This window comes from Tenrec ecaudatus, chromosome 4 (genome assembly GCF_050624435.1).
Source record: "Tenrec ecaudatus isolate mTenEca1 chromosome 4, mTenEca1.hap1, whole genome shotgun sequence".
Lineage (NCBI taxonomy): Eukaryota > Metazoa > Chordata > Mammalia > Afrosoricida > Tenrecidae > Tenrec > Tenrec ecaudatus.
In genome coordinates this window covers 201,646,867-201,674,483 of record NC_134533.1, presented here as the reverse complement: position 1 = coordinate 201,674,483, position 27,617 = coordinate 201,646,867, and the positions used below count along the sequence as shown (strand labels likewise).

At 61.5% G+C, this 27,617-nt stretch overlaps 1 protein-coding gene across 1 annotated transcript; it reads left to right on the top strand.

The window, feature by feature from the left end:
* The first annotated feature begins 1,107 nt into the window (after positions 1-1,107).
* On the top strand, positions 1,108-25,297 carry CELSR3 (cadherin EGF LAG seven-pass G-type receptor 3). The gene is made up of 35 exons (XM_075547303.1): positions 1,108-4,861; positions 6,255-6,905; positions 7,213-7,438; positions 7,686-7,801; positions 8,163-8,251; positions 8,353-8,510; positions 9,028-9,191; positions 9,739-9,864; positions 9,956-10,125; positions 10,547-10,732; positions 11,075-11,191; positions 11,650-11,821; positions 11,983-12,124; positions 12,220-12,340; positions 12,616-12,799; positions 13,119-13,220; positions 14,381-14,475; positions 14,639-14,848; positions 15,003-15,198; positions 15,437-15,592; positions 15,905-16,082; positions 16,461-16,628; positions 16,763-16,889; positions 16,986-17,192; positions 17,357-17,531; positions 17,728-17,840; positions 18,173-18,252; positions 18,594-18,717; positions 19,787-19,903; positions 20,014-20,162; positions 20,755-20,870; positions 21,180-21,332; positions 21,837-22,037; positions 22,894-23,791; positions 25,130-25,297. Exons 1-35 carry the CDS (start codon positions 1,108-1,110, stop codon positions 25,155-25,157), a joined length of 9,969 nt encoding a protein of 3,322 aa, XP_075403418.1. The 3' UTR covers positions 25,158-25,297.
* Positions 25,298-27,617: the final 2,320 nt, after the last annotated feature.

Genomic DNA, 27,617 nt, shown 5'->3' with positions numbered 1-27,617 from the left:
ATGTCTCCTCCGTCGAGCTCATCCATTGGTCAGTTGGGATCCGCGTGTGCTAGGCGCTGATCTGCGCTTTGGCAAAGCCGGAGTGAAGCACCAGAGAACTGAGCATCTATCTGTTAGACCCTTTAAGGGGTTAAGGGACCCGGTCTTGGCAGGTGAGGGGCAGGGATTTAGGGTAATCAAGGTCACGGCTGAACAACTCTGGGTTCCACATGGCACCCCAGAGAGCTCAGGATAGGTGAGCTGGGGAGGGCACCCCAGCCCAAGCTGCCTCTGGGATCTTGCTGGCCCCTAATTCCTCAACCTTGGTCGATCAATTCCTGTCCTTGCTCCAAAGGAGTTTTCCAAACATGCTGATAGTCACGATATATACCATAAGTTAAATAAAACGTTGATCAAACAGTTGACGTTATTATTCGAGCCACTGGCGCCCCAGACCTTCCTCCAACCGTCACCCCTTCGGCCCCCGGGATTCTATGAGGTCTTCTTGCCCAAGGCCGTGAGAACTCTATCGTTACACGTCATGGACATCACATTTTCAGATCGAAGTCCAGGGCAGGGTTGGAGACGACTGCTCAGGAAGGAGGGCCAGAGCGCTGCAAGCGCAGGAAGGGCTGGGAGAAGCGCCAGTACTCCACCCAGAAGGCGGGGAGGCGGGTAAGGGCGGTGGTTGAAGTAGAAGAGGGCGGACCCAATAGCGGGGAAGCTCCGTTTTCTGTTCAGCACCCTGGGCAGCAATTGTGCCCTTAAAAAAGATGGCGGAAACAGCGCTGCTGGCCGGATCTGCCATGCGCACCGGGTGATACCACAGGGTTTGGGCGTCGGGGCGGAGGTGGAGTAAACCATCGGGGCGGCCGGGAGCCATGTTGGAACGGCAGGAGGCGGCGGCAGCGGCGGGGATGCCGTGGTGGGGGCGGCCGAAGCCAGGGCCGCACGCCGAAGGGGCTCCGGCCGCGGAGTAGATGGTGCCCAGAGGGCGGCGGCGGCGCGGAGCGACAGGCCGAGGGGCGGCGGGCCGGGGCGGCGGCAGGGGCCCCGGAGGGAACCCGAGAGGCGGGGCGGGCCCACGGTCCAGACCGGGGCGGGGACCGTGTGGGGAGGCGGGGGGTGATGGCGAGGCGGCCGCAGTGGCGGGGTCTCGGGGAGCCGCCGACCCCGCTTCTCCCGCTCCTTCTCCTCTCTTTGTTCCCCCTCGGTCGAGGGGAGCTGGGGGGCGGCGGGGGCCAGGGCTCTGGCCCGGGGGCAGCTGCCGCTACGGGGTCCTGGGTGCGGAGCGGCGGCAGAGCCTTCGCTCTTTGTCCCGAGTCGCCCAACGTCCGAGAGAATGGGGAGCCTGGCTTGGGAGTTAGGGGACCCGTCTTCGTGGGGCTGGGAGGGGGACGGAAACACGGCCGGAGCGCTCGAGAGCCAGCTGAGCGTCCAGGCGCGGTGCTGGGGGCTGAGCATGGGGCCAAGGCATTGGACGACCCCTGGCCAGAGACAGGACGGGCACCAGGGTCCCCGTTATGCTGGCGCCCTGAGGTTTCTTGTGGCAGGAGGGCAGGCCCCGGACGGAGAGACGCACTGTTGCCGGAGGCTATGACCCCTGGAGTGCTGGGCCCGGAGGACAGCTCGCCCCTCCCTTTGGACCTTCTGGCTCGGCCGTATGGCTCCAGGCCGGTGTCGTTCCAGCGGAACGCTGAGAGAGGGTCCCGCAAAAGGATGGGAACCGCACACTGCTGTGGGGGACTGTGGGCGCCGCGGCGTCGGGGTCAGAGCGAACGAGCTGCGACATTCCGAGCGGAGAGGGCGGCCTCGCGGCTGAGCTGCCCTCCGCAAACCTCAGGGTCAGATCCGGGCCCGGGTTCAGCACCGCGCACGGCGAGGACAGCTCCTGGGCCGGATTCAGCACCGCACGAGTCTCGGACAGCTCCCGAGCCGGCGCCCCAGCGCATGCGCCCCCGCGGGCTCCGCCGCCGCCGCCGCCGTCGCTTTCTCCCGCAGCGCCCCAGGCCGCGCCCTCCCGGGGTCGGAGGCGGGCCAGGAGCTCGGCGAGTACAACCCGCGAGTCAGGCACGCCCCCGTCGCGCCGCAAACCGCCACCCGCAGTTCCCGCAGTACAACTACCAAGCACTGGTGCCGGAGAATGAAGCGGCGGGCACCGCAGTACTACGCGTGGTGGCGCAGGACCCGGACGCGGGCGAGGCTGGGCGCGTGGTCTATTCGCTGGCGGCGCTCATGAACAGTCGCTCCCTGGAGCTGTTCAGCATCGACCCGCACAGCGGCTTCATCCGCACGGCGGCAGCGCTGGACCGGGAGAGCATGGAGCGCCACTATCTGCGTGTTACCGCGCAGGACCACGGCTCCCCTCGCCTCTCGGCTACCACCATGGTGGCTGTCACAGTGGCTGACCGTAACGACCACGCGCCGGTGTTCGAGCAGGCGCAGTACCGGGAGACACTTCGTGAGAACGTGGAGGAGGGCTACCCCATCCTGCAGTTGCGTGCCACGGACGGCGACGCGCCTCCCAACGCCAACCTGCGCTATCGCTTCGTGGGGACGCCAGCTGCGCGCGCTGCTGCCGCCGCCGCCTTCGAGATTGACGCGCGCTCTGGCCTCATCAGCACCAGCGGCAGCGTGGACCGCGAGCACATGGAGAGCTACGAGCTGGTGGTGGAAGCCAGCGACCAGGGCCAGGAGCCAGGGCCACGCTCAGCCACGGTGCATGTGCACATAACCGTGCTGGACGAGAATGACAACGCCCCCCAGTTCAGCGAGAAGCGGTACGTGGCTCAGGTGCGCGAGGATGTACGCCCCCACACGGTGGTACTGCGCGTCACGGCCACCGACCGGGATAAGGACGCCAATGGACTGGTGCACTACAATATCATCAGCGGCAATAGCCGAGGCCACTTCTCCATCGACAGCCTCACTGGAGAGATCCAGGTTGTGGCGCCTTTGGACTTTGAGGCAGAGCGAGAGTACGCCTTGCGCATCCGGGCACAGGACGCAGGTCGGCCGCCACTGTCCAACAACACAGGCCTGGCCAGCATCCAGGTAGTGGACATCAATGACCACATGCCTATCTTCGTCAGCACACCGTTCCAGGTCTCGGTCCTGGAGAATGCACCCCTGGGTCACTCTGTCATTCACATTCAGGCAGTGGATGCTGACCACGGGGAGAATGCCCGATTGGAGTACTCCTTAACCGGCATGGCACCGGATACCCCCTTTGTGATAAACAGTGCCACAGGCTGGGTCTCTGTGAGTGGCCCTCTGGACCGGGAGGCTGTGGAGCACTACTTCTTCGGTGTGGAAGCACGAGACCATGGCTCACCCCCACTCTCTGCCTCAGCCAGTGTCACCGTGACGGTGTTGGATGTTAATGACAACCGGCCTGAGTTCACCCTGAAGGAGTACCACCTCCGCCTGAATGAGGATGCAACTGTAGGCACCAGCGTGGTCAGCGTGACCGCTGTAGACCGCGATGCCAACAGTGCCATCAGCTACCAGATCACAGGGGGCAATACCCGGAACCGCTTTGCCATCAGCACCCAGGGGGGCGTGGGTCTGGTGACACTGGCTCTGCCACTGGACTATAAGCAGGAGCGCTACTTCAAGCTAGTGCTGACCGCTTCAGACCGCGCTTTGCATGACCACTGTTATGTGCACATCAACATCACAGACGCCAACACCCATCGGCCTGTCTTTCAAAGCGCCCACTACTCAGTGAATGTGAATGAAGACCGTCCAGTGGGCAGTACTGTGGTGGTCATCAGTGCCTCTGACGATGATGTGGGTGAGAATGCACGTATTACTTACCTCCTGGAAGACAACTTGCCCCAGTTCCGCATTGATGCAGACTCAGGGGCCATTACACTGCAGGCCCCCCTGGACTATGAGGACCAGGTGACCTACACACTGGCCATCACAGCTAGAGACAACGGCATCCCACAGAAGGCAGATACCACTTACGTGGAGGTGATGGTCAATGACGTGAATGACAATGCCCCACAGTTTGTGGCCTCACACTACCCAGGTCTGGTCTCTGAGGATGCTCCGCCTTTCACCAGTGTGCTTCAGATCTCAGCCACCGACCGGGATGCTCACGCCAATGGCCGAGTCCAGTACACTTTCCAGAATGGGGAAGATGGGGATGGGGATTTCACCATCGAGCCCACCTCCGGCATTGTGCGCACGGTTAGGAGACTGGATAGGGAGGCAGTGCCAGTGTATGAGCTGACTGCCTATGCGGTGGACCGGGGTGTACCCCCGCTTCGGACCCCAGTCAGCATCCAGGTCACAGTGCAGGATGTGAATGACAATGCACCTGTCTTCCCAGCTGAGGAGTTTGAGGTGCGGGTAAAGGAGAATAGTGTTGTGGGCTCGGTGGTGGCCCAGATTACTGCAGTAGACCCTGATGAAGGCCCCAACGCCCATATCATGTACCAGATAGTGGAGGGGAATATCCCTGAGCTGTTCCAAATGGACATCTTCTCTGGAGAGCTGACCGCACTCATTGACCTGGATTATGAGGCTCGGAAGGAATATGTGATTGTGGTGCAGGCCACATCTGCCCCTCTGGTCAGTCGGGCCACTGTGCACATCCGCCTGGTTGACCAGAATGACAACAGCCCTGTGCTCAACAACTTCCAGATCCTCTTCAACAACTACGTTTCCAACCGCTCAGACACCTTCCCCTTGGGCATCATCGGCCGCATCCCGGCTTACGACCCTGACGTTTCCGACCGCCTCTTCTATTCCTTTGATCGTGGCAATGAGCTGCAGCTGCTAGTGGTCAATCAGACTAGCGGGGAGCTGAGGCTCAGCCGAAAGCTGGACAACAACCGCCCGCTGGTGGCCTCCATGTTGGTGACTGTCACAGGTGAGGGGAGTAGGTGAGGGGAGTAGGTGAGGAACCCATAACCCCAATCTGTTAGCCTTAGGGGCTCCACAGAGTGCCCAAAACCTCCCAAGAATCCCTCCAGTGTTTCATCCCCACACCCCCATGGAATCTGCCGTAGGCCACACAGGGACTGCTTAGATTCTAGGGAAGTCACCACAGAGCCCCAAAGATTCCAGGGCATCTAACAGTCCCCATAAAGACCATAGAGAATTATCTGCAATGCCCAGGGACAAGCCCCCATCCCAGAAAGGCTTCTTAGAAGGGCCTTAGGGGAGTGCCCTGGGGGTCCCAGGCGAAGCCAGCAGAGGCTAGTCAGGCCACATCACATCGCTGCTCAGATGAAGGATCACAGTTCCATCCATCTGTGCAGGAGAGGGAGGCCAATAGTTTGGTGATCAGGAATAGCAGCTTTTTCTGGCAGCTTCCAACAGAGAATGGGCCCACCTTTGGCCTGGTTGCTGTTTCAAGGACTGGACAAGGTTCTGTCCTTACAAGGTTCTGGGGGTCCATCTACCTCCTGCCTCCACTGCTCTAAGAGGTCACCCCTCCTTCATGGGACATCACAGGCTGGAGGGGCTCTCACACTGCCTCCTGGGGCCTGCAGAGGTGAGAGGCGATCTTCGCTCCCCCATGCTCACTCTCCCCACGTGTGGAGCAGACTCCTGGCCTTGCCAGAGAAGGTGCGGTCTTCCTTTACCCTGCAGCGCACCCAACCCCAAGTCCTTACGGACCACCCACTGAGGAGTATGGGCTGGGGACATGCCTCACCCCTCATTTCTTAGAGTGCTCACTGAGGTCACAGGACCCCAGCCGCTTGCTGAACCATGAATATTGGGGTGAAGGGAGTCCAACACTCTCCTGGAGGAAGAGAGCTTGCTGACCCAGGACTCTGAGGGACGGTAGTGGTCACTGGGCCGGGGTCCCCTAAGAGAGAAGATGTGAACGGTTCCTGACCTAGCACCCTCCTTGTTTCTTGGAAGGGGGGCTTGGGTGGTTCTGCTATGCAGAGGTGAGGGGAATCCACCGCCAAAGGGCCTGGCTCCTGAGGGGGTGTGGCCTGCTGAGCTTCCCTGGAGGGTGGATCATTGGCCTTCCTATGTGCTGTTGGGGAGTGTCCTTTTGACTCCTGGGTGTCCCGGGGTTGGTTCCTCTGGTGCAGACCCTCCTTGTTCAGGGGTTGGAAGTAGCAGCTTGGTGATTCCTTGATGGGGAGGAGTTGATGGGCACTAGTCTTGGGTCTTGGTGGGGTGGGTCAGCCTGCTGATTCCTTAGTACAGGGGGATTGTGTGGTCATCTGACCCAGCCTTCTGCCCCAAGTAGCGGTAGCTACTGATCCAATCCGTGGCTGATCTTGCACTTGCCCTGCCCACAGATGGCTTGCACAGCGTAACAGCACAGTGCGTGCTGCGAGTCGTGATCATCACGGAGGAGCTGCTGGCCAACAGCTTGACGGTGCGCCTCGAAAACATGTGGCAGGAGCGCTTCCTGTCGCCACTGCTGGGTCACTTCCTCGAAGGTGTGGCCGCGGTTCTCGCCACCCCCACCGAGGACGTCTTCATCTTCAACATCCAGAATGACACGGACGTGGGGGGCACGGTGCTCAATGTGAGCTTCTCAGCGCTGGCCCCGCGCGGGGCCGCGGCGGGCGCTGCGGGGCCCTGGTTCAGCTCCGAGGAGCTGCAGGAGCAGCTGTACGTGCGCCGCGCCGCGCTCGCCGCCCGCTCACTGCTCGACGTGCTGCCCTTCGACGACAACGTGTGCCTGCGCGAGCCCTGTGAGAACTACATGAAGTGCGTGTCGGTGCTGCGCTTCGACTCGTCCGCGCCTTTCCTGGCCTCGGCCTCCACGCTCTTCCGCCCCATCCAGCCCATCGCCGGCCTGCGCTGCCGCTGCCCACCGGGCTTCACCGGCGACTTCTGCGAGACCGAGCTCGACCTCTGCTACTCGAACCCCTGTCGCAACGGCGGCGCCTGCGCGCGGCGCGAGGGCGGCTACACCTGCGTCTGCCGCCCGCGCTTCACCGGTGAGGCGGCCGCGGGGAGCAGGGCCTGGCGGGGAGGGCCGAGGCCAAGCCCGGGAGAGGGGCCGGGGCGCTGCTGTTTGACCGGCCGGGCTGGCGGGGGCGCCCGGGAACCTCAGCTGAGAGCGCGCGTGGGCTGGGAGGCGTGGCGGTCCGCACCGCGGGGTGTGGCCAGGGGCGGGATCCAATGAGCGCGCGCCTTTTCCTCGGGTGTGGGGGCGTGGCTGGGCGTGGTCGCGGAGAGGCAGGGCTTGCTGAAGCATGGGCGGGGCGCGGCCGCGATCGCCTCTCACAGCTGCTTGGCCCCCAGGAGAAGACTGCGAGCTGGACACCGAGGCCGGACGCTGCGTGCCCGGCGTCTGCCGCAACGGGGGCACTTGTACAGACGCGCCAGACGGCGGCTTCCGCTGCCAGTGCCCAGCGGGCGGGGCCTTCGAGGGTCCCAGCTGCGAGGTGGCGGCTCGCTCCTTCCCGCCCAGTTCCTTCGTCATGTTTCGCGGCCTGCGGCAGCGCTTCCACCTCACGCTGTCCCTCTCGTAGGTGCCCGTCCCGCGTCTCGCAGCGTGCCTGTCCGGACGCTCGGTCCCGACCCAGCATCCTAAATGCCCCACGCTGACACTCCATCAGAGACCGCCCGCCCCTCCTCTGATGCCCCTCCCCTGTGACTACACGCCGTCCACTGTCCTCGCTCCCCAGCCTGGGCCGGCGTCCCGCGAACCTTCTTGTCACAGGGGTGGTGGGTGTGCGAAGTGGGATCCGGCTCCTGATGCCCTCTCCCTCCAGGTTCGCCACGGTGCAGCCCAGCGGGCTGCTCTTCTACAATGGTCGCCTGAACGAGAAGCACGACTTCCTGGCCCTGGAGCTGGTGGCCGGCCAAGTGCGGCTCACCTATTCCACGGGTGCGTGCCGCTGAGACGGGTGTGCTGGCTGTTTGGGGTGGGTGTAAGTGGGGCGAGTGGGTCCGAGTGGGTCCATGTAAGTGTAGGGTTGGCTTGGGGGTGCCCTAACCACCACCCCACCACCCCGTGTCCCACGAAGTTGCCCCTTTGCACACCTGACAGTGTGAACTGCACCGTGGCCACATCTCCTGCAAGGATCCATCCCTCCAGCCAAGGAATGTGTGCTTTTCCTCTCTGTGGTCCCAGGGTGGTCACAAGTGGGTGGGCAGGCAGGTAGGGTGCTCCAACTGCATGCAGGGTAGCCCTGGAAGTAGCTGCACCTACAGGACCAGGATCAAGCTCCACACACGTCCCCTCACAGGCGAGTCCAGCACGGTGGTCAGCCCCACAATCCCAGGGGGTCTGAGTGATGGACACTGGCACACAGTACACCTGCGATACTACAACAAGGTGGGCAGCACCCTTGGCGTGGGCCCTGAGGGAAGCAGGTGCTGTCTCTCGGGAGGGGGCTCACTCTAGAGTCCCTGCTGACTAGCATTCCTGGGTCTTAGCCCCGGACAGATGCTCTGGGGGGTGCTCAGGGGCCCTCCAAGGACAAGGTGGCAGTGCTGAGCATGGATGACTGTGACGTGGCCGTGGCCCTGCAGTTTGGGGCCGAAATTGGCAACTACTCCTGTGCAGCTGCTGGCATGCAGACCAGCTCCAAGAAGTGAGGCCCTAGCGCTGGTTCCCGTGCCCTCTGCCTGTTGGGCCCCTACTAGCCCACCAGGCTCCCCATCTCCCTCCCCCAGACACCCAGGTTCTCCTTCTCCCTTCCTAACCTAAGATCTTCGAAGTTCAACTCACCCTAGTCTTCAGCTCTGCATTCTCCCCCTACTCTCCCCTACACCCCTCCAAATGTTTAGTTCCCCAACCCTGCCTATTAACCTCATGCCGAACCGTCCATGCTCTTTACCGCTCTGTCCCCTACCCTAGTCACCCCTCTGTCCTCCTAGTCCTCAATCCCAGTTCCCTCGCCTTTCCCAGACCACCCGCCTACCATGAGCCCCTCTTTGTGCCCCCACAACTGAAGGGGTGCCCTTACTCCTTTTCCAGCCTGGCCTCCCCCGCCCCCCGTGCAGTCAATCACCATACCCTCTGGGTCCTACTCCCTACTCCTGAAAGCCCCCAGGAGCCACCCCACCCCATCCCTAGTCCCACCAATGACCTAACCCCCTGACCCCCAGGTCTCTGGACCTGACTGGACCCCTGCTCCTGGGGGGTGTCCCCAACCTCCCCGAGAACTTCCCCGTGTCCCACAAGGACTTTGTCGGCTGTATGCGGGACCTGCACATTGATGGCCGCCGAGTGGACATGGCGGCCTTTGTGGCCAATAATGGCACGACGGCAGGTAAGCCTGTGGTGGCCAAGAGCTTGGGCCCAACTGCCCAGCTACCTCCTACCAGTCCCACTTACAGCCTGTGCCTTCCTGGGTGGGTATGGAGGGTTACCGGGGGTGACCCTAGGTCTGCCTTCATCCTTTGCTCCTTTGATGATAAGCACCACACCACAATATTGCCTTTGGGACTCACTCCTTGCCAAACCCTCCCCAGTGGCCTCATTGGGTTTCAGCTTCTTCCAGTTCTGATCTCTGACCCTGGGATGTTCTGTTCTTGGCTTGCCAACCAGACCGCAGTCATTTCATCCCACCTCTAGTCCAGCTCCTCTCCACTCCCTGCCAAGCCCCCTTCTCATATCTCTGCTTCGAGTTCACCCACCCAGCCAACTTAGTCAGCTGTCAGGTACCCCTCCTTCCAGGGAGGCCACTCAGAATCCTGGCCTGGTCTTGAGGGGCAGAGAGAACACGGGGTTGAAATCATGGCCTCACTCGGCTTCTCTGCACCTTCTGGTCTGCCCAGTACTCAACGCCAGCCTTCCTGTGTGCCTTCTTCTCCCAGGCTGCCAGGCTAAGCTGCGGTTTTGTGACTCAAGCCCTTGCAAGAACAGTGGCCTCTGCTCAGAGCGCTGGGGTGGCTACGTCTGCGACTGTCCCGTGGGTTATGGCGGCAAAGATTGTCGGCTCAGTGAGTGGGCAGCACAGGGTGGGCTGCAGGCAGCGTAAGTAAGGTCTGTTCCTGGCGTCGGACCTGTGACCGAGTTCCTCTTATCTCTCAGCCATGACCCATCCTTACCGTTTCCATGGCAATGGCACGCTGACCTGGGACTTTGGGAGCGACATGACCGTGTCTGTGCCTTGGTACCTGGGACTAGCATTTCGGACGCGGGCAACGCAGGGAGTCCTTATGCAAGTTCAGGCTGGGCCACGCAGCATGCTTCTCTGCCAGGTGTGTCCGCCTGCCCAGACCTCCCCCACACCGCCCCCCGAGCCCTCAGTTCTCAGGGTCTGCCGGTCCAGGCCCGGCCACACAGGATGCTTCTCTGCCAGGAATGCTGACCTCACTTGAGCCTGTTCTGGACCCTGTTCCTTGGCCCCCACCCTGACAGCCTCAGCAGGTCTAGGGTGCCAGCACAGCTCTTGGGTCAGCTGCACCAAGACAAGTCCCTGGTCCTGATCTGCCCTCTGACTACTTCCCAGCAGAGCAGGAGCCCCTGGCAGAACTCACTCAATGCTGGGTATAGCATTGGTCCCAGTGTTCCCACCTCGGAGTGCCTAGCCTCCAAGCACCCTGATGTCACCGCTGGATACATTCCCGCCCCAGCCCAGCGTGGAACTCTGATTCCGTGGCTGTGCCTCTCTGCCTGCAGCTGGATCGAGGGTTGCTGTCCGTAACAGTGACCAGGAGCTCGGGCCGGGCTGCCCACCTCCTCCTGGACCAGGTGACTGTCAGTGACGGCCGGTGGCATGATCTGCGGCTGGAGTTGCAGGAGGAACCAGGTGGCCGGCGGGGTCACCATGTCCTCATGGTCTCACTGGATTTTAGCCTCTTCCAGGTCTGACCTCTGACCCTGGAATGTTCTGTTCTCAGCTTTGCCAACCAGACCCCTGTCATTTGACCCCACCTCTAGTAGTCCTGTTCCCCCTCCCCACAATCCCCCCTCCCCCCAAGCCCCCGCTTCTTATGCCTGCTCTGAATCCACCCCACCAGCCCGGCACCCCTCCCCCCAGGTCCGAATCATAGAATTTCAAGGTCCTCTCTGGAATGAAACCTTTCTGTCACCTCATCTTCCATGCCCCTGCAGCACCCTCCCTGGGGATGGGGGACAGAGAAGGACAAGGCCATGACCCACCCTAGGAGGGGGCAGGTGTCTGTGCTGACCTGTCCCCTCCCCCAGGGCACTGTGTCAATGGGGAATGAACTGCAGGGCTTGAAGGTCAAGCGGCTCCACGTGGGAGGACTGCCCCCCAGCAGTGAGGAGCAGGTCCCTCAGGGACTGGTCGGCTGTATCCAGGTGGGGGTCAGCATGGGAGCCTGATAAAGGGGGCTTAGGGTCAAGGGCTAGAGTTCAGCGGCTCGGTGGGACCTGAAAAAGCTCAATTCAAATGATGGATGTCATGGAGGAGGGTCATTAGGGGCCTCTACCAGGAACAAGACAATTAGGGGTGCCACCAGTAAAAAAGAGTTGGACCCTCAATGACACAGCTTGACACTGTGGCTGCCACAGGGGGCTCAAGGCACAGGGACCATTGCAAGGACAGTGCAGGATTGGGCAGTGTTCTGCTGTGCATAGGGGCGCCAGGGGTCAGAGTAGACGGGCTGGCCCTAACAGCAACAACGGCCCCAGGATTGAATGGGAATCGGCCTGGCAGCTCTGTGGGACCTGAGGAAGACAGCATGTCGGGACATCAGACCGACTGGCTTTGTGGGGGCCTTGAAGTAGGCCTCACCTTTTGCTGGCTGTGCCCACAGGGGGTATGGCTTGGCTCCACGCCCTCAGGGTCCCCGGCCCTGCTCCCTCCCAGCCACCGAACGAATGTGGAACCTGGCTGTGCTGTGACCGACCCCTGTGCATCTGGGCCCTGCCCTCCCCACGCTGACTGCCAAGATCTCTGGCAGGCCTTCTCCTGTACCTGCCGGCCAGGTGGGGGCCCTGGAGAGGGTCAGGGAAGGGTGATTGGGCAGGGTCCCAGGGCCTGGGGTGATGATTGAGAGCCTGGCAGAGGGGGGAGTGCAGAAGAGTGGGCACTGGCCCCCATCCCTGCTCCGTGGGCTAGGATCCTAGCTCCCGCACCCTACCCACAGGTTACTATGGCCCAGGCTGTGTGGATGCCTGCCTCTTGAGCCCCTGTCAGAACCAGGGCTCTTGCCGGCACCTCCCAGGAGCTCCCCACGGCTATACCTGTGATTGTGTAGGAGGCTATTTTGGCCACCATTGTGAGCACAGGTGAGGAGCTGAGGCTGAGATGATGGTGGGGCGGGAGGGGAGAGCAGAGGTGTCACTGAGATACAGAGGCATCTCACTGGGCTGTCCACCCCCAGGATGGACCAACAGTGCCCTAGGGGCTGGTGGGGAAACCCAACCTGTGGCCCCTGCAACTGTGACGTTCACAAAGGCTTTGACCCAAACTGCAACAAAACAGACGGGCAATGTCACTGCAAGGTGTGTCTGACCTCTGACCTTTTACCCCCTTCCCTGGATCCTTGTTCAGCTTGCTGACCTCTGCCTCCTGACTTGTGCCTTGCCCGCCTTTGACCTCTGACATCTCTCCTTCTTGGCCTCTGACTCCTCCTTTTCAGTCAAATGCCCACTCTTCCTTCCGGCCTGGGAGCATGTTCCCTTCATGCCACTCTTTCCCCATGCCCTATCCTGTGCTGAGACGCCCTTCACCCCCAGGCTGACTTCTGACCTGAGCCCTTTGATCTGTCCTTCAATAGGAGTTTCACTACCGGCCTCGGGGCAGCGACTCATGCCTCCCGTGTGACTGCTACCCCGTGGGCTCCACCTCGCGCTCATGTGCCCCCCACAGTGGGCAGTGTCCCTGCCGCCCAGGAGCCCTTGGCCGCCAGTGCAACAGCTGCGACAGTCCCTTTGCAGAGGTGACAGCCAGTGGCTGCCGGGGTGAGCAGTCCCCACCCAGCTCCCTGCAGAGATCTGGCCCCAGCATGCATCCACCTGAGCAGCCGGATTCTTTGCATGGGGTGCTGGGAGTTTTCTCCTGAAGGTGGCTACTCTGCCCCAGGGAGGCCCGTATTTGCCCCTGGTGCTTTGCTGACCTGTCTCAGAGATCGGGGCTGACCTCATGTCCCAGCAGGCAGCTCCCCTGAAGCCAACAAGGGAGAGATGGGTGAGGGGTGGCCACCCTGGCAGTGGGTGTGGGTTCCTCACCTGGTCCCCATGCTACTCCTGGTCACCTGGCTCAGTGACCCCTCTCCCACAGTGCTCTATGATGCGTGCCCCAAGTCCCTGAGAGCTGGTGTGTGGTGGCCACAGACCAAGTTTGGCATCTTGGCCACAGTGCCCTGTCCCCGGGGGGCCCTGGGTAAGTATCATTGAGTATCAGGGGTATCGCTGAGGGGGGAGCTAGTTGGGACTGGAGCTACCCCTCTTCTTGAGCTGGGTGGCCTTGTTCTGCAAAGAGGGGGGAGTCGAGTGGGGTTCCTCAGGGGCCCTTTGCCCTTGATAACTCCCTTGGGGCTCTCAGCATGCCCTCACTGAGCCTCCGTCTGTTTCTCTTGGCTTCTGGGCAGGATTGCGGGGTACAGGTAAGGGGTACGTGTTTGCTCAGGTGTGCTGCCCCATCCCATTGCCAGAGCTTTTGCAGCCCCCTCCCGGCCCGGTTGTCTAAGGTCTAACTTCCCGCAGCTTGAGATTCCGCCAACCCCCTCCAGCCAGCTGAGGTCGCTCAAATTACTTCTGCTCCCTGAGGTCCCTGGAGGGACCCAGAGAGCGCTCCCCCCCTTATTGCCTGCAGTTCCTGCAGAGCCCTGGTCCTTTCCTGAGATCCCTGCAGACCCCTCTCCACTTCCTAAAGACCTCTCCCCATTACCTTCCAGCCCCTGCTGGCCTTTCTCCCTACTGCCAGAAGTCAGGCCGGCCCTCCCCTGGGTCTGAGGCCCTGGCACATTGGCTCCATTGCTTTGGCTCCCTACTGCTTGTGGTCTCTGCAGTGGCTGGGCAGAGATTGGCGTGTGCGCATGCTCACGTGTGTGTCTCTGTGCCTGTGCACGTGTTGAGTCTGTTGGGGACTGTTGGGGATGGGGTAGGTTCTGCACTCAGGTCAAGATCCCTCTTGCTGGTGGCCACAACCTCCCTTAAGGTCCAGGCCAATTCTCATTCAATCCCCCATCCAAGCCCCAATCCCCCATCCAAGCCCCAGGTTCTGATAAGGGGAGAGGTGATAATAAAGGAGTTGAGGAGTCAGGGAGGCCCATAAAATTGTGTGAAGAAGCTACTCTCTCTCTCTCTCTCTCTCTCTCTCTCTCTCTCTCTCTCTCTCTCTCTACCCACCATTCCTGGAAGACCGAATTTTCATCAGCATACCTGCCAGGGTGTGAGGGAACTATGTGTGTCTCTGTGCTTATCTCAGGCCTCTGCCTCAGGGCTGCCCCTAGGACAAGAGAGGCTTGGGGGCAGGGAGGGGTCAGCTCCTCAGGGACACTGTCCAGGCCTCAGGCCTCATGCAGAGTTGCCTGCCCCCAGGTGCTGCCATGCGGCTGTGTGATGAGGACCGGGGCTGGCTGGAGCCTGACCTCTTCAACTGCACCTCTCCCACTTTCCGGGAGCTCAGCCTGCTGGTGAGCCCCGGCCGCCCCCCCCACCCCACCTCCGAGGGGTCCCTGGGAGCAGACCTTCCCTGTGTAGGGGGGGAGGAGGGAGACAGTGACTCTGTTGGCAGCGGCCCCCAGCCCTTGAAAGGCCTGGAGGGTAAGAGCGACCACCACACCCCCGTCACTACAGCTGGATGGCCTTGAGCTCAATAAGACATCGCTGGACACCACGGAGGCCAAGAAGCTGGCCAAGCGGCTGCGGGAAGTGACCGGCCACACTGACTATTACTTTAGCCAAGATGTGCGAGTCACTGCCCGCCTGCTGGCCCACCTGCTGGCCTTTGAGAGCCAGCAGCAGGGCTTCGGGCTGACAGCCACCCAGGACGCTCACTTCAACGAGGTGGGTTTACTCCCTCTGATTCTCCCCTCCCCCTGCCAGCCTTGAAGCCTAGCTGGGCTCCCCCTCTTCCCTTGCCTAGTAGGCCCCATGGAACCCCATCCCCTCCCACCCCCTGCCTGCTAGCTGAGCCTGGACCATCCTCTCCCTCCTCCAGAACCTGCTGTGGGCCGGCTCCGCACTGCTTGCTCCAGAGACCGGGGATCTGTGGGCGGCCCTGGGGCAGCGGGTCCCCGGGGACTCCCCGGGCAGCGCAGGGCTGGTGCAGCACCTGGAGGAGTACGCGGCCACACTGGCAAGGAATATGGAACACACGTACCTGAACCCTGTGGGGCTGGTGACGCCCAATATCAGTGCGTGGCGCGGGGTGGGGCGGGGCATGGGACTCTAACAGACAAGGATGTGGAGGGTCAGGAGGCTGGGGACTACTGGGGCAAGGTGGGTGGGCACGCATTTGCAGGGATGCCTCTGTGGTGTTGGCAAGGGGGCTGTGGGCCATGGCACATGGGCCCAGGATCAGGCAGGTGGGAGTGTGACCCTCAGTCTAGGGAGGAGGCCCTGGAGGGGTCTCACCCTTCTTCTTGCTGGTAGTGCTCAGTATCGACCGCATGGAGCACCCCAGCCCAACCCGGGGGGCCCGTCGCTACCCCCGCTACCACAGCAACCTCTTCCGGGGCCAGGATGCCTGGGACCCTCACACCCATGTGCTGCTGCCTTCCCAGTCCACACAGCCGTTCCCACCCGACGGTGAGAGCCCCCTGGTGACCCGGGTCCTGTGCCCTGGCCCTTTCAAGCCACTTCCCCCTTGCCCACTGACCAGATCTCCGAGAGTCAGGCCCCCCCACACCCACCCACCCTCTGCCCCACACCCCTTCCCACAGGCCCCACTGTGCCATCGCCATGGTGACCCCTGCCAGAGCATGAATACTAAGAGTTCCACCCTGGGGAGCCCAGGTCCCCTCCAGGAAGCTTCTGCTTCCTAGCTCCCTAATTTTAGGCCATTGGGGTTGGTCCAAATGGAGCTCTCACAGTGGCCCCTTCCTCCCTCCCTTCCTGCAGTTCCACCCTCCAGCAGCAGCAGCAGCACAGAAAACACCACCACCCCTAGTGTGGCCCCCCCGCCAGCCCCCCAGGAGCCTGAGCTGGAACCAGGACTCTCCATCGTCATCCTCCTTGTATACCGCACCCTGGGGGGGCTGCTCCCTGCTCAGTTCCAGACGGAGCGTAGGGGTGCAAGGTACCACCTGGAGGGGCGCCTCATAGGTGCTTCTCCCCACCCCAGCAGGGCTTTTGATTCTTTTTTTTGGGGGGGGGCTTTTTGGTTCTTAAATGAGGGCAGGTGAGCTATCTGGGTTTCCTGCAGGTGTAGCTCCCTGGATTGTGTGCAGCGTTGGGATTGCGAGCTGACAGACGGGACAGGCGGGTGCATAGGTGCTCCTGGAGCCAGGAGTGGACAGGCTGATCAGGCCCATCAGATGGGGGTGGGCAACAGGCCAGTCAGAGGCAGCTCAGCACTGTGGGAGCTGCTGGTATCTGCTGACTCCATCTCCCAACACAGACTGGCAGGGTGCTCAGGAGGGTGCCAGTGTCCAAGGCCAGGTGTCTCTCTCCCCAGGCTCCCCCAGAATCCTGTCATGAACTCCCCAGTGGTCAGCGTGGCTGTGTTCCACGGGCGCAGCTTCCTGAGGGGCCTCCTGGCATCCCCCATCAGCCTGGACTTCCGCCTGCTGCAGACAGCCAATCGCAGCAAGGCTATCTGTGTGCAGTGGGACCCGCCTGGCCTGTGAGGAACTCCCCCCTCTCAGAAGCCCTCGGTCCCCTTGGCAGCCCCTGGGAAGCCAGGGCAGACCCCACCTGGCAGTGGGCACTTACCCCCCTCCCCAGGGAATGGCAGGGCTGACTGTTTTGTGGCTGCAGGGCGGAGCAGCACGGCCTGTGGACAGCGCGGGACTGCGAGCTGGTGCATCGGAATGGCTCCCACGCACGTTGTCGCTGTAGTAGGACTGGCACCTTTGGGGTCCTCATGGATGCCTCCCCTCGTGAGGTGGGGGCCAGTCAGAGCCCTGGGGGAGTGAAGGCCCAGGGGAGGACGTCAAGAGTACTCTGCTTGCCACCCCGCTGACTATCCCTGCCCCCACAGCGCCTGGAGGGTGACCTGGAGCTGCTGGCGGTGTTCACGCATGTGGTCATGGCCGTGTCGGTGGCCGCGCTGCTGCTGGCTGCCGCTGTCCTGCTGAGCCTGCGCAGCCTCAAGTCCAACGTGCGCGGGATCCGTGCCAACGTGGCAGCTGCCTTGGGCGTGGCAGAGCTCTGCTTCCTGCTGGGCATCCACAGGACCCACAACCAGGTGCAGACTCTGGGGTCAAAACGGAGCGCGAGGTCAAGGACACCTGTGTTTCGAGCCCTGGTGTCCAGGGCAGGCTGCTGGGCTCAGCGGGCCAAGGGGTGGGGGTCAGAGGCGGGGCTGGTCAGGAGAGGTCCTGACGGCCCGCCCTCCGCCTCGCCCCGCAGCTGGTGTGCACTGCGGTCGCCATTCTCCTGCACTACTTCTTCCTCAGCACGTTTGCGTGGCTCTTGGTGCAGGGGCTGCACCTTTACCGCATGCAGGTTGAGCCCCGCAACGTGGACCGCGGCGCCATGCGCTTCTACCATGCCCTGGGCTGGGGTGTGCCGGCCGTGCTCCTGGGTGAGGGCCCTGCCCAACCTCCCTCTGTCCCCAACCCTGGACTGGTCCCTCCACCCCCACTTGACCACCCTCCTCATGCCATCTCCTCCTCCTGGAGGAACCCACCTCACCTGCACGCCAAGCTGAACCCCGCCCCGGGAGTGCCGGCAGCTTAGAGCACACGCCCCTTCAGCACACCCACTGCCCCTCCCGCCAGGCCTTGCCGTCGGCTTGGACCCCGAGGGCTACGGGAACCCCGATTTCTGCTGGATCTCTGTCCATGAGCCCCTCATCTGGAGCTTTGCCGGCCCCATCATCCTGGTGATCCTGGTGAGTGCCAGTGCTCGTCGCACGCATGCGCACACTTCTCTCGGGACTCTGCAGTGGTGGTGTCCCCCCCCCCCCCCCCCCCCCCCCCCCCCCCGCGCATGGGGCACCCTGAATGGAGCGGAGCTAGCTGGCAGCCTCTATTTCTGTTCTCTGGTCAACGGGCATGGAGAGAGGGACACCTTCCCTTGTATGTGACCCTGACTCTCCGTCCCCATCTCTCAGCATCTCTGTCCTTCCTGCCCATCCTCCTGTACCCCTGGCCCTTCTGCAGCTCTGTGTCTGATCCAAGGAGTTCCCAATGTGGTCTCCTCACTGGCTCTCTCTCTGTGCAGATGAACGGGGCTATGCTTCTCCTCGCTGCCCGTGCCGCGTGCTCCCAGGGGCCGAGGGAGGCCAAGAGGACCTCTGTGCTGTGAGTTGCTGGTGGTGAGGCAGGGGGATCTTCAGGAGGGCAGTAGGTGCAGGCCGGCGGTCCCTCTCTGACATCCTGCATACTCTGGTCCACACCTGCTTGCACACTGTTCTCCTCCTCAGCACCCCCAGGGCTCCAGCATCCTGGGGGGCAGGGGGGCTTACTCTGTGCCCTGGCCCTCATGTTGCAGCTGCTCTCATGGGCCCCGCACCCCTCTGTGTGCTTGGCCTGACCCTCCTGTGACCTAGTGTCCCCTGAGACCTCAGGTTCCCATGTGAGCTCCCATCCTCCATGCCCCCTGTGGTTTGACCTCTGTGTGTCCTCTCATGTCCCCACAGCAGAACCCTCCGCAGTTCTTTCCTGCTCCTCCTGCTGGTCAGTGCCTCCTGGCTCTTTGGTCTCCTGGCGGTCAACCATAGCATCTTGGCCTTCCACTACCTCCACGCCGGACTCTGCGGTCTCCAGGTAACTCACACAGTGCAGAGCCTGCAGGGGGCAGTGCTGCCCGGCAGTGAGCTCAGGCTGGGGGCTGACCTTGGATTGGAGCACTCAGGCATCTGGCTGCTTGCTGCTCCTCCCTGCCCGGTTCCGGTTCTCTAGTACTACTGGGACAGAGATTAAAAACCAAGCTGCCATCGAGTTGATGCCAACTCCTGGGGGCCCCATCGGACAGGGCAGAACTTCCCCTGTGAGTTTCCCAGACTTAATCTGTACAAGAATAGAAAGCCTCTTGTTCTTGCGGAGCACCTGGTGATTTCTAACTGAACCATGAGGCCAAGGGGGTGGTTTCCACAGAGGTTTGTTTTCTCGCAGTGCAGGAGGTAGAAAGAAGCCTGAGTTCAGGACACTGGCTCTTCTGTCTGTTCTGGGGGACATCCTGGCTCTGCCCTGCCTCCTAGTTCCTCTGTTCCTGGGCCACCTCCACCTGCTGCTTGTGCCCGCCCAGCTCCCACTGCTCCTCTTTGTGTCTGATCTCTCTGTATCTCAAAAGTCCCCAGGCTTAAAACAGATCCTAACTGATGTGGGCTCTTTAACATAACAAAGACCCCCCTAAGTGGAACTGTATCCACAGGTATAAAAAAAACTAGAACCCACACACCATATACCATAGAGTCCCTGCAGGACAGAGCAGAGCTGCCCCATAGGGTTTCCAAGATTGGAAACCTTCCTGGGGCCAGACAGCCTCTTCTTTCTCATGAGGTGCAGCTGACAGGTTTGAACTGTCAACCTTGCAGTTAGCAACCCAATGCTTTACCTGCAGGACTGCCAGGACTCCTGATTGATGGATACAGGGGTTAGGATTTCAGTACATTCTGTGGTTGGGGGCATGGGGTGGGACACAATCCAGTTCAGAACATTGGCTTTCCCTGACTCAGGCTCCCACTCCCACTGCCCTTACCTCTCCTTGGCAGAGCTCCCTGGGATCCCTGTTGACCCCCAGCGGCTTAGATGACCCCTAACTGGCCCCCGGTGACCTTCCCTGGGCCTTTCCTGACCTGTTGCCAACCCCTCACTGACCCTTGCTGGCCCACAGGGCCTGGCAGCGCTGCTGCTCTTCTGTGTCCTGAATGCAGATGCTCGGGCCGCTTGGACGTCAGCCTGCCTGGGCAGGAAGGCAACGCCTGAGGAGGCGAGGCCTGCACCTGGGACGGTGAGGGGCTCCTGGGGCTGGGAGCCCCGGGGAAGGGCGGGCTGGGAGGCCAGGGCTCCAGGGGCTGGGGACTGGCTCACACTTGACCACCCCCACACCCCCTCCCCCAGGGGCCCGGGGCCTACAACAACACGGCCCTCTTTGAGGAGAGCGGCCTCATCCGCATCACGCTGGGCGCCTCCACTGTCTCTTCAGTGAGCAGTGCCCGCTCCGGCCGCACCCAGGACCAGGACAGCCAGCGGGGCCGCAGCTACCTCAGGTGGACCTCCTCTTGAGGGGCCAGGGCGGGGTGGAGAGGGGAGAGGCTGTCTCTCTGGCCAGCGGGAACTAGGGACAGGGACAGTGGAGTGGAGAGGGAGGCATTGCAGGCCTCTGGGTGGTGGTCTTGGGGTGGAGCTGGCATTTGCTGAGGCCCAGAACCCTGGAGGTGGATGGAGCAGGTGTGTGGGTAGGAGAGGCTGCTGTCTGTGCTGGGGGGGGCTCCCCCGGATTTGGGACAAACAAACCCAGATGGCTGAATTCTCAGTTCTGAGTAGGGTGGGGAGCTTCTGGGTGTGCTGGGAGAAATATCATGGTCACTGCCGCCAGGGCTCTAGGCCACCGTGGCCCCAGCCCTGGCCCCGGGCAGATAAGTCACTTTCTTCCCTGGGGAGGCAGGACCTGGAGTCCTGTCCAGCCAGCAGCCCCGGCTGTTGGTATCATGAGGCTCTCGATCTGATGGTTGCTACCAGCTCAGCCGTGTGGCTGAGCTGCCAGGACAAGGGTCCTTCCTGCTGCCTGTACCCCACAGGTGCCTCCTGCAGATACCCCAGCCTTCACAGAACCCTCTCTAATGGCTCCTGTGTTTCCAGGGATAATGTCATGGCCCGACATGGCCCGGCTGCTGACCCCACTGACCACAGCCTCCAGGCTCACACTGGCCCAACTGACCTGGATGTGGCCATGTTCCACCGAGACGCTGGCGGAGGTGGGGACCTGGAACAGGGAAGAGGGCTGCAGGGTAGCTCTCTCCAGCCCCCTCCTTCTGCCCCAGACTCAGAGCAGTGGCTGACTGGGGTGGAGTGAGGTCCCTTTGGGCCACTGTCCTAGGAGCTAACCACCCAATTAGTCTGGGTCCCCCAGGATCTACTCCTTGCCAGTCCTGCTCCACTCCCCACATGCTGAAGTGCCCAGCCTCAAGCTTTTGTTGTATGTTCTCCCAAGATCCTTCACCCCAGCCTCTACACACCCCTCACACCACTGCTAGACTTTCTCACCCCCCTGGCTCCAGGTGTAGACTCCGACTCAGACAGTGACCTATCCTTGGAGGAGGAGAGGAGTCTGTCCATCCCGTCTTCGGAGAGTGAGGACAATGGGAGGACACGGGGGCGTTTCCAGCGTCCACTCCGCCGGGCCGCCCAGAGTGAGAGACTCCTCACTCACCCCAAAGGTGATGGGGGTTGGGGCAGGCCCTCTGGCTACACGGGTGACCAGCAGACCACCTGTTGTTGACTTAGGTGTGGCTCAGGGACTAGGACATTTGGGAACCAATGGGGCCCCGATGCTGGGTTCACTGTTGGGACCTCCATGAACCTTTTCCCCATCTGCTGTTGGCACTCTGCCGGCTGGAGTCGGGGATGGCACACAGTGACCACCTCCCCCCCCCCCGCCCCCAGTCCTCTCGGCCGAATGGATTCAGCCTGTTCTTCCTAACTCCTTGGTCACCAGGTCCCCTATCCCTACTTTCTGTCTACCTGCAGCCTGGGGGTGGGGAGGGGCTTCTCAGTAATCCCTCCCTGCTGGTTCGAGGACTCTCTCAGGAGATACTTCTCACGCCTCTCTCTGCTCAGTGAGAATAGCCAGGACTTTCAGGGTTAATGGGGCCAGGAGGGTCACTGAGTCTGGGTCACTGGGGTCAACCCAGAGGCTCCTGTAACCTGCCTGGACTCCACAGATGTAGATGGCAATGACCTCCTGTCCTACTGGCCAGCGCTGGGGGAGTGCGAGGCAGCCCCCTGTGCCCTGCAGACCTGGGGCTCTGAGAGGCGCCTGGGGCTGGACACCAACAAGGATGCCACCAACAACCACCAGCCAGACCTGGCCCTGACCAGCGGGGACGAGACCACCCTGGGCCGGGCCCAGCGCCAGAGGAAAGGTGGGCCTTGATGCAGGGCGTTACTGCCTCCTGGGGCTCGACTCCAGAACCCTGCTGGTGTGGTGGTGACACTGTCAGCAGTTGGAAGCCACTAGCCACCAGCCGCTCTGCGGTAGAAGGACAAGGCTTTCTACTCCCATAAAGACTTAGTCCTGGAAATCAGCAAGGGCAGTCAGTCCTCCTGTCTCCTAGCTGGTCCTGTAGTGAGCAAATCAGAGACTGCAGGGACCTCTGGTGGCACAGAGGTTAAGTGCTCAGGTGCAGTCAGCCGGCTGCACCAGCCACTTTGCCAGAGAAAGACGGGCAGCCTGGGGCAGTTGCACATTGCCCTCTAGGGGTGTGGTGCATCAGAACTGCCTCAGTGGCAATGGGTTGAACCACACTGCTTCAGGGGGTCCTGAGCGGCTCTGGCTTGGGTCAGTGGTGTGTGGGGGGGGGATGAGGGGGGTTCTGCTCCTCTATCCTGCTGCATAGGTCTCCTCAGGCAGCGCCTGACCTGGAAGGCTTTTGCCCACTGGGTACCTTAGCCTGCACTGTGAGAGTCTTGGGAGTTGCTGCCCGCAGGCCCCAGAGCCTTTGCTCTGATCCAGAAGGTTTCTGTCCCTAGCCTGCTTTAAGGGACTCAGGCCCTGTGTCAAAGGGGCCACAGAGGACTGCGTATGGGAACAGCTCTGGCCCCTCTGACTTCAGCCTGCATAGGGGTGTCCTGCCCCAACCTTTGGCCATGGAAGCTGCCCTGCCCTGCCTGCCTCTCTGAGACTCCTCACCCTCACTCGGTCCCAGTTTCACTGCCTCTGCCCCTCCTTGGGCTGCCCCGGTCCTCCACACCCCACACGGTCCCCTGTCCCTCTGGCAGGCATCCTGAAGAACCGGCTGCAGTACCCACTGGTTCCACAGGCCCGAGGCATCCCTGAGCTGTCCTGGTGCCGCGCAGCCACGCTGGGCCACCGTGCTGTGCCGGCCGCCTCCTATGGGCGAATCTATGTTGGCGGCGGCACTGGCAGCCTTTCCCAGCCAGCCAGCCGCTACTCCTCCCGGGAACAGCTCGATCTGCTCCTCAGGCGGCAGCTGAGCCGGGAGCGACTGGAGGAGGCCCCGGCCCCGGCCCTGCGTCCCCTGAGCCGGCCAGGTTCCCAGGAACGCTTAGATGCCACTCCCCCGCCCCCGCCGAGTCGCCTGGAGCCCAGGGACCGGGGAAACACTCTGCCTCGGAGGCAGCCGCCTCGGGACTACCCTGGTGCCATGGCCGGCCGCTTCGGGTCTCGGGATGCGCTGGACCGAGGAGCACCCCGAGAATGGCTGAGCACGCTGCCCGCGCCCCGTGGTGCCCGGGACCCTGAGCTACAGCCCCCGCCTCTGGCCTTGTCTCCCCAGCGGCAACTCTCAAGGGACCCCCTCTTGCCACCCAGGCCCCTGGACTCTCTGTCCAGGAGATCAAACTCACGGGAGCAGCTGGACCAGGTGCCTAGTCGGCATCCCTCCCGGGAAGGCCTCGTGCCACCCCCGCAGCTGCTGAGAGCAAGGGAGGAGCCAACCTCTGGGCCCAGCCACGGCCCGTCCACAGAGCAGCTGGACATCCTCTCTTCCATCCTCGCCTCCTTCAACTCCTCAGCCCTGTCCTCCGTACAGTCCTCAAGCACGCCCTCGGGCCCCCACACCACTGCCACACCTTCTGCCACGGCCTCTGCCCTGGGGCCCTCCACGCCTCGCTCGGCCACATCCCACAGCATCTCGGAGCTGTCACCAGACTCAGAGTAAGCAGGGCCTAGCACCTAGCAGGCCTCATGCTGGTGGGTGGGGGTGGGGTGGGGGGAGCTCCAGCGCATCCTGCCCTGTGTTCACACAGAGCAGGTGGGGGTTGGCACACCAGGGTGGCCTCCCTGGTTCAGCACAGTCAGGGACCCAGAGGGCAGGGGCAGGAAACTGACAGGGATTGGGAGGCGTTGCCAGCAGGGACTTGCAGGACCACTTGGGCTAAGAAAGAAGAGAGAGAACGTTTTCCAAAAGGCTGGAGCTCACAGAGAAGGCCCAGAAATGATGCCTGCCAGGGTCAGCGGAGAGAGGAGGCGAGTAGGGGCCAGGACTTGGGCCATGCTAAGGGGATCTCATGCACCAGGCTGGATGGCCCAATTCGGTCAGTCAGTAGTCATTCATCCTGCCCTTGGGGGTGGGGCCTCTGGAGCTGATTCAACACCTGTGGGGAATCTGTGGGCACTTAACTGGGAAGCAGGGAGAGATGGAGGCCTGGGCTCAGGGGAGAGGGTCTTCTAAAAAAGGCCCCCCTGAAGCCACGCCCACCACTGATTAGGTGATGGAGGTCCCCTGGGGAAAGGTGTCAAGAGTTGCCAGGTCTTAGAGCCAAAGGGGGAGTTGGGATTCAAGGAGAAACAAGCTGAATCAGGAACAAGCTGGGTTCAGTGGTAGTGGCGGTGCCTGTGGAGCTGAGGGCTTTGTGGGAATGGGGCTACTTGTGTGGGGTGGGGAAAGCTAGCCACACTGAGCAGGATCCAGGACTCAGGGAGGACAAAGGGGGTGGGGGTGGGGAAGTGGCCTGGGACTTGGGGCTCTGGAGGGATTCTAGGGGTAGGGAAGAATGACACAGGCCCCCAGTGGAGACCCTACAGGTTTTCCTCAGGGTCTAGCTGTGTGGGAGGTAGACCAGGAGGACAGGGCAGAGGACTGGTCTCTGAAGTCACACAGTCTGAATTTGAGTTCTGCCTCCCATTCCACCAGCTGTGTGGCCTTGAGCAGGTGCCTTGACCTCTGAGTCTCCATTTCCTTGGCTATAAAATGGGTCTGTAATTAATGTGAGGGGCTGTAACTGTCAAGTGCCTAACAGAATATCTGCATGTAGTAGGTGCTTGCTGAATGCTAGGGAACAGACCTGGTGGCCAAGGGCCCTTGCCGATGATTCTGGGGGCCCAGTATGGACCTGGGAGTGGACATAGAGGGGCTGGAAGCACTCAGAGACAGGGCAGAGAGGCAAAGGTGATGGGGTGGGCCAGGCTGTGTCTGGGACGGGGTGGGGAGGCCAGAGCCTCCTGACTGAGTCCTCTCAGCCATGACCTCTGCATTCCCATTCAACTCTGCAGAGTCCCCAGAAGCGAGGGTCACTCCTGAGGAGCAGACAAGGTCACAGGAGGAAGCGCCGAGGGTCATGGGGCACTGGAGCTGGCAGAAGAGACTCCGGAAACTGGCTGGGGGGCTGACCCCAGGCAACAGCGCCCTGCCGGCAGCTCTCCAGGTGGAGGCAGGGCTGAGGGTCCATGCGCATCTGTGAGCATGCGTGTGACAGGTGCGGGCGGGGCGGGAGGTGGGGGGGGCAGAAAAGAGGACTTTTATACATTTTGTACCTTTGTAACCAGAGAGATATGCTTATGTTATTTTTCAGCTTTTCTGTCCCCCTGGGGGGTCTGAGGCTGGCCTGGGCTGGGGTGGGGAGAGGTGCAGAACTTGGCCCCATTTGGGTCCCTGGCGAATCATATACCCTTTTCTCTCAGCTCATTGGGCCCCCACACACCCACTGGTTTGATCTGAATACTGCCAGGGCCCACTTGTGCAGAATTGATCTTTGCTTTTTCTTAACCGTCCCAAGGGCCAAACTTTTTTTCGGGGCCAGGGGTTGCGCTTGTAGACGGGAGCATCACTCCCGGTCTCTCTCTTCCGTGGGCCCCTCCCCACGGATGTGTGTGTTGATGAGTGGAGTCCCTGCCACTGACTGCCTTATGACCTAGGACTGACGCTGTGGGGTGCTGGCCAAGCCGCAGGGGCCGTGTTTACAGAGCCAGGCTTCCTTTACCCCTTCCCAGGGCTCAGGCCTCCACCTGGACATTCCTGAGGGGGTGGGTCATGGTGCCCCTCTGCCCCTACCCCCAGGCCAGGCCCTGCTGGGAGCAGAAGTTGTTCTTTGCTGCCATATCATTCCTCAACACTGCCCCCTGCAGGACTTTATCCCAGGGGGGTTGGGGGAGCTAATGGTGCCCAACTAGGGAATTCAAGACTCAGAATGTAGGTGAGAGGCCTGCTCCGTTTACAGGAACCTCCCTGGCCCAGGCACCCGCCCAGGCGGACGGAAGTGACTCAGCTCCACCCCTCCTTTCTCCCCCTGAAAAGGGGGAACTTGACTGTTAGAACCCAGAACACAAAGCTCTCTAGTTTGTTACTTTGATGTCCAGAACTGGGGATGCTTACATTTCCTTAACTTTGTTTACAGGTCAAGAATTTTATTTTCAATCTTTTTATTTTTTTAAACTTTGTTTACAACATAAAACTAGGACACTTTGTTTACAGTAGAGAATGTTTTTCCCCCCTTTGTTTACAAGTGAAAGGTAGGGAACATAGGAGAGGGGCTTAGGAAGACCCCACATGTGAGGATCTGGACCTGGGTATCACCTGGGGGCTTCTAACTCCTAGCTCCCTCAGGTCCCAGGTCAGCCCTGAGCTCCCAATCAAAACAACAGGCCAGAGAGGCCTAGAGTGCTCTTGCCACTGGAGATGGTGGTTCAGGGCCAGGGGGTGGCGACACCTCCCCAACACATAGGCAGTTTCCAAGGAGATCCCAAGTTCCACTTCCCTGGTGCCAAATGTGGCCAGAGGAAAAAACCGCTTCTCCTTACCCAGGATGACCCCAGCTCTGGAAGGGCTGAGGGGATTGCTGGGGGAGTGGAGTGTGTTTTTGCTCAGTCCTAGGTTCTGTAGATGCCCCTCTCTGGGGGGATTCCTACTCCCACCCCCTCCATTCCTACCCCCAGCGGCCTCCTTCCCTGTCTGTGTAAATTGTCTCTGTTTTGGGAATAAACTTCTATAGAAAAGGTTGCTGCCTTCCTTCTGTCTGGGGTATCAGAGGGAGTGGCAGGGAAAGACGGAAACTCCTTCTACCTTCCCCTCAGAGAGGGCGGCTTTATTTTTAGCCCATGTCATCAGGGATTTGGACTAGTTTCCTAGTGGCTCTGAATTCTGGCCCCTCACCTTGTGATAAAGAAATGTGAGCACAGGTGCTGGGGAAAAGGTTGGGAGGTTGTGCAAGGGAAACCCCCTGCTTGGGCAACACAGTGGCAACAGGGCTTCCTGAGACTCAGGGCTAGGGGTCAAAGCAACCATAGGAACACCCCTAAAGACTCCATCCCTGCTGACTTGGAGGGGCCTGCCCTTCTGCTGCCCAGGAGGGTCTATCCTCATGTGCTGTGCTGGGTGGGTGTTGGGGAGGGGGCGGCGGACATCACAGCCTCATTTCTGGCCTGGGTGACCAAGAGTTGGAAGGAGGCGTGGGGACCACGGAAAAACTTTCAGAGCGAAAGCCAAGGAAGCATAAGAAAACCCCTTCCACCCCCATCCCACCCCTGGCCGGGGGTGGGGGTGGGGGGTGTGGGGCGTGTGGCCCTATGAGCTAAGTCTCCTGTTCCGCTACAGCCTTCATGCGCTCATAGGGATTTCTCCTCTTTGTCGCACTGTAACCCTTCTCCCTTAGGCGCGACCACCACGTAGGGCTTAGGGGCCTTTAGTCAGCTCGGCGGTCCCACGTGGCCGTGGGCAGAGCTTGGCGGGTCATCCCGGATGAACGATCCATGGAAGGGAGGAAGG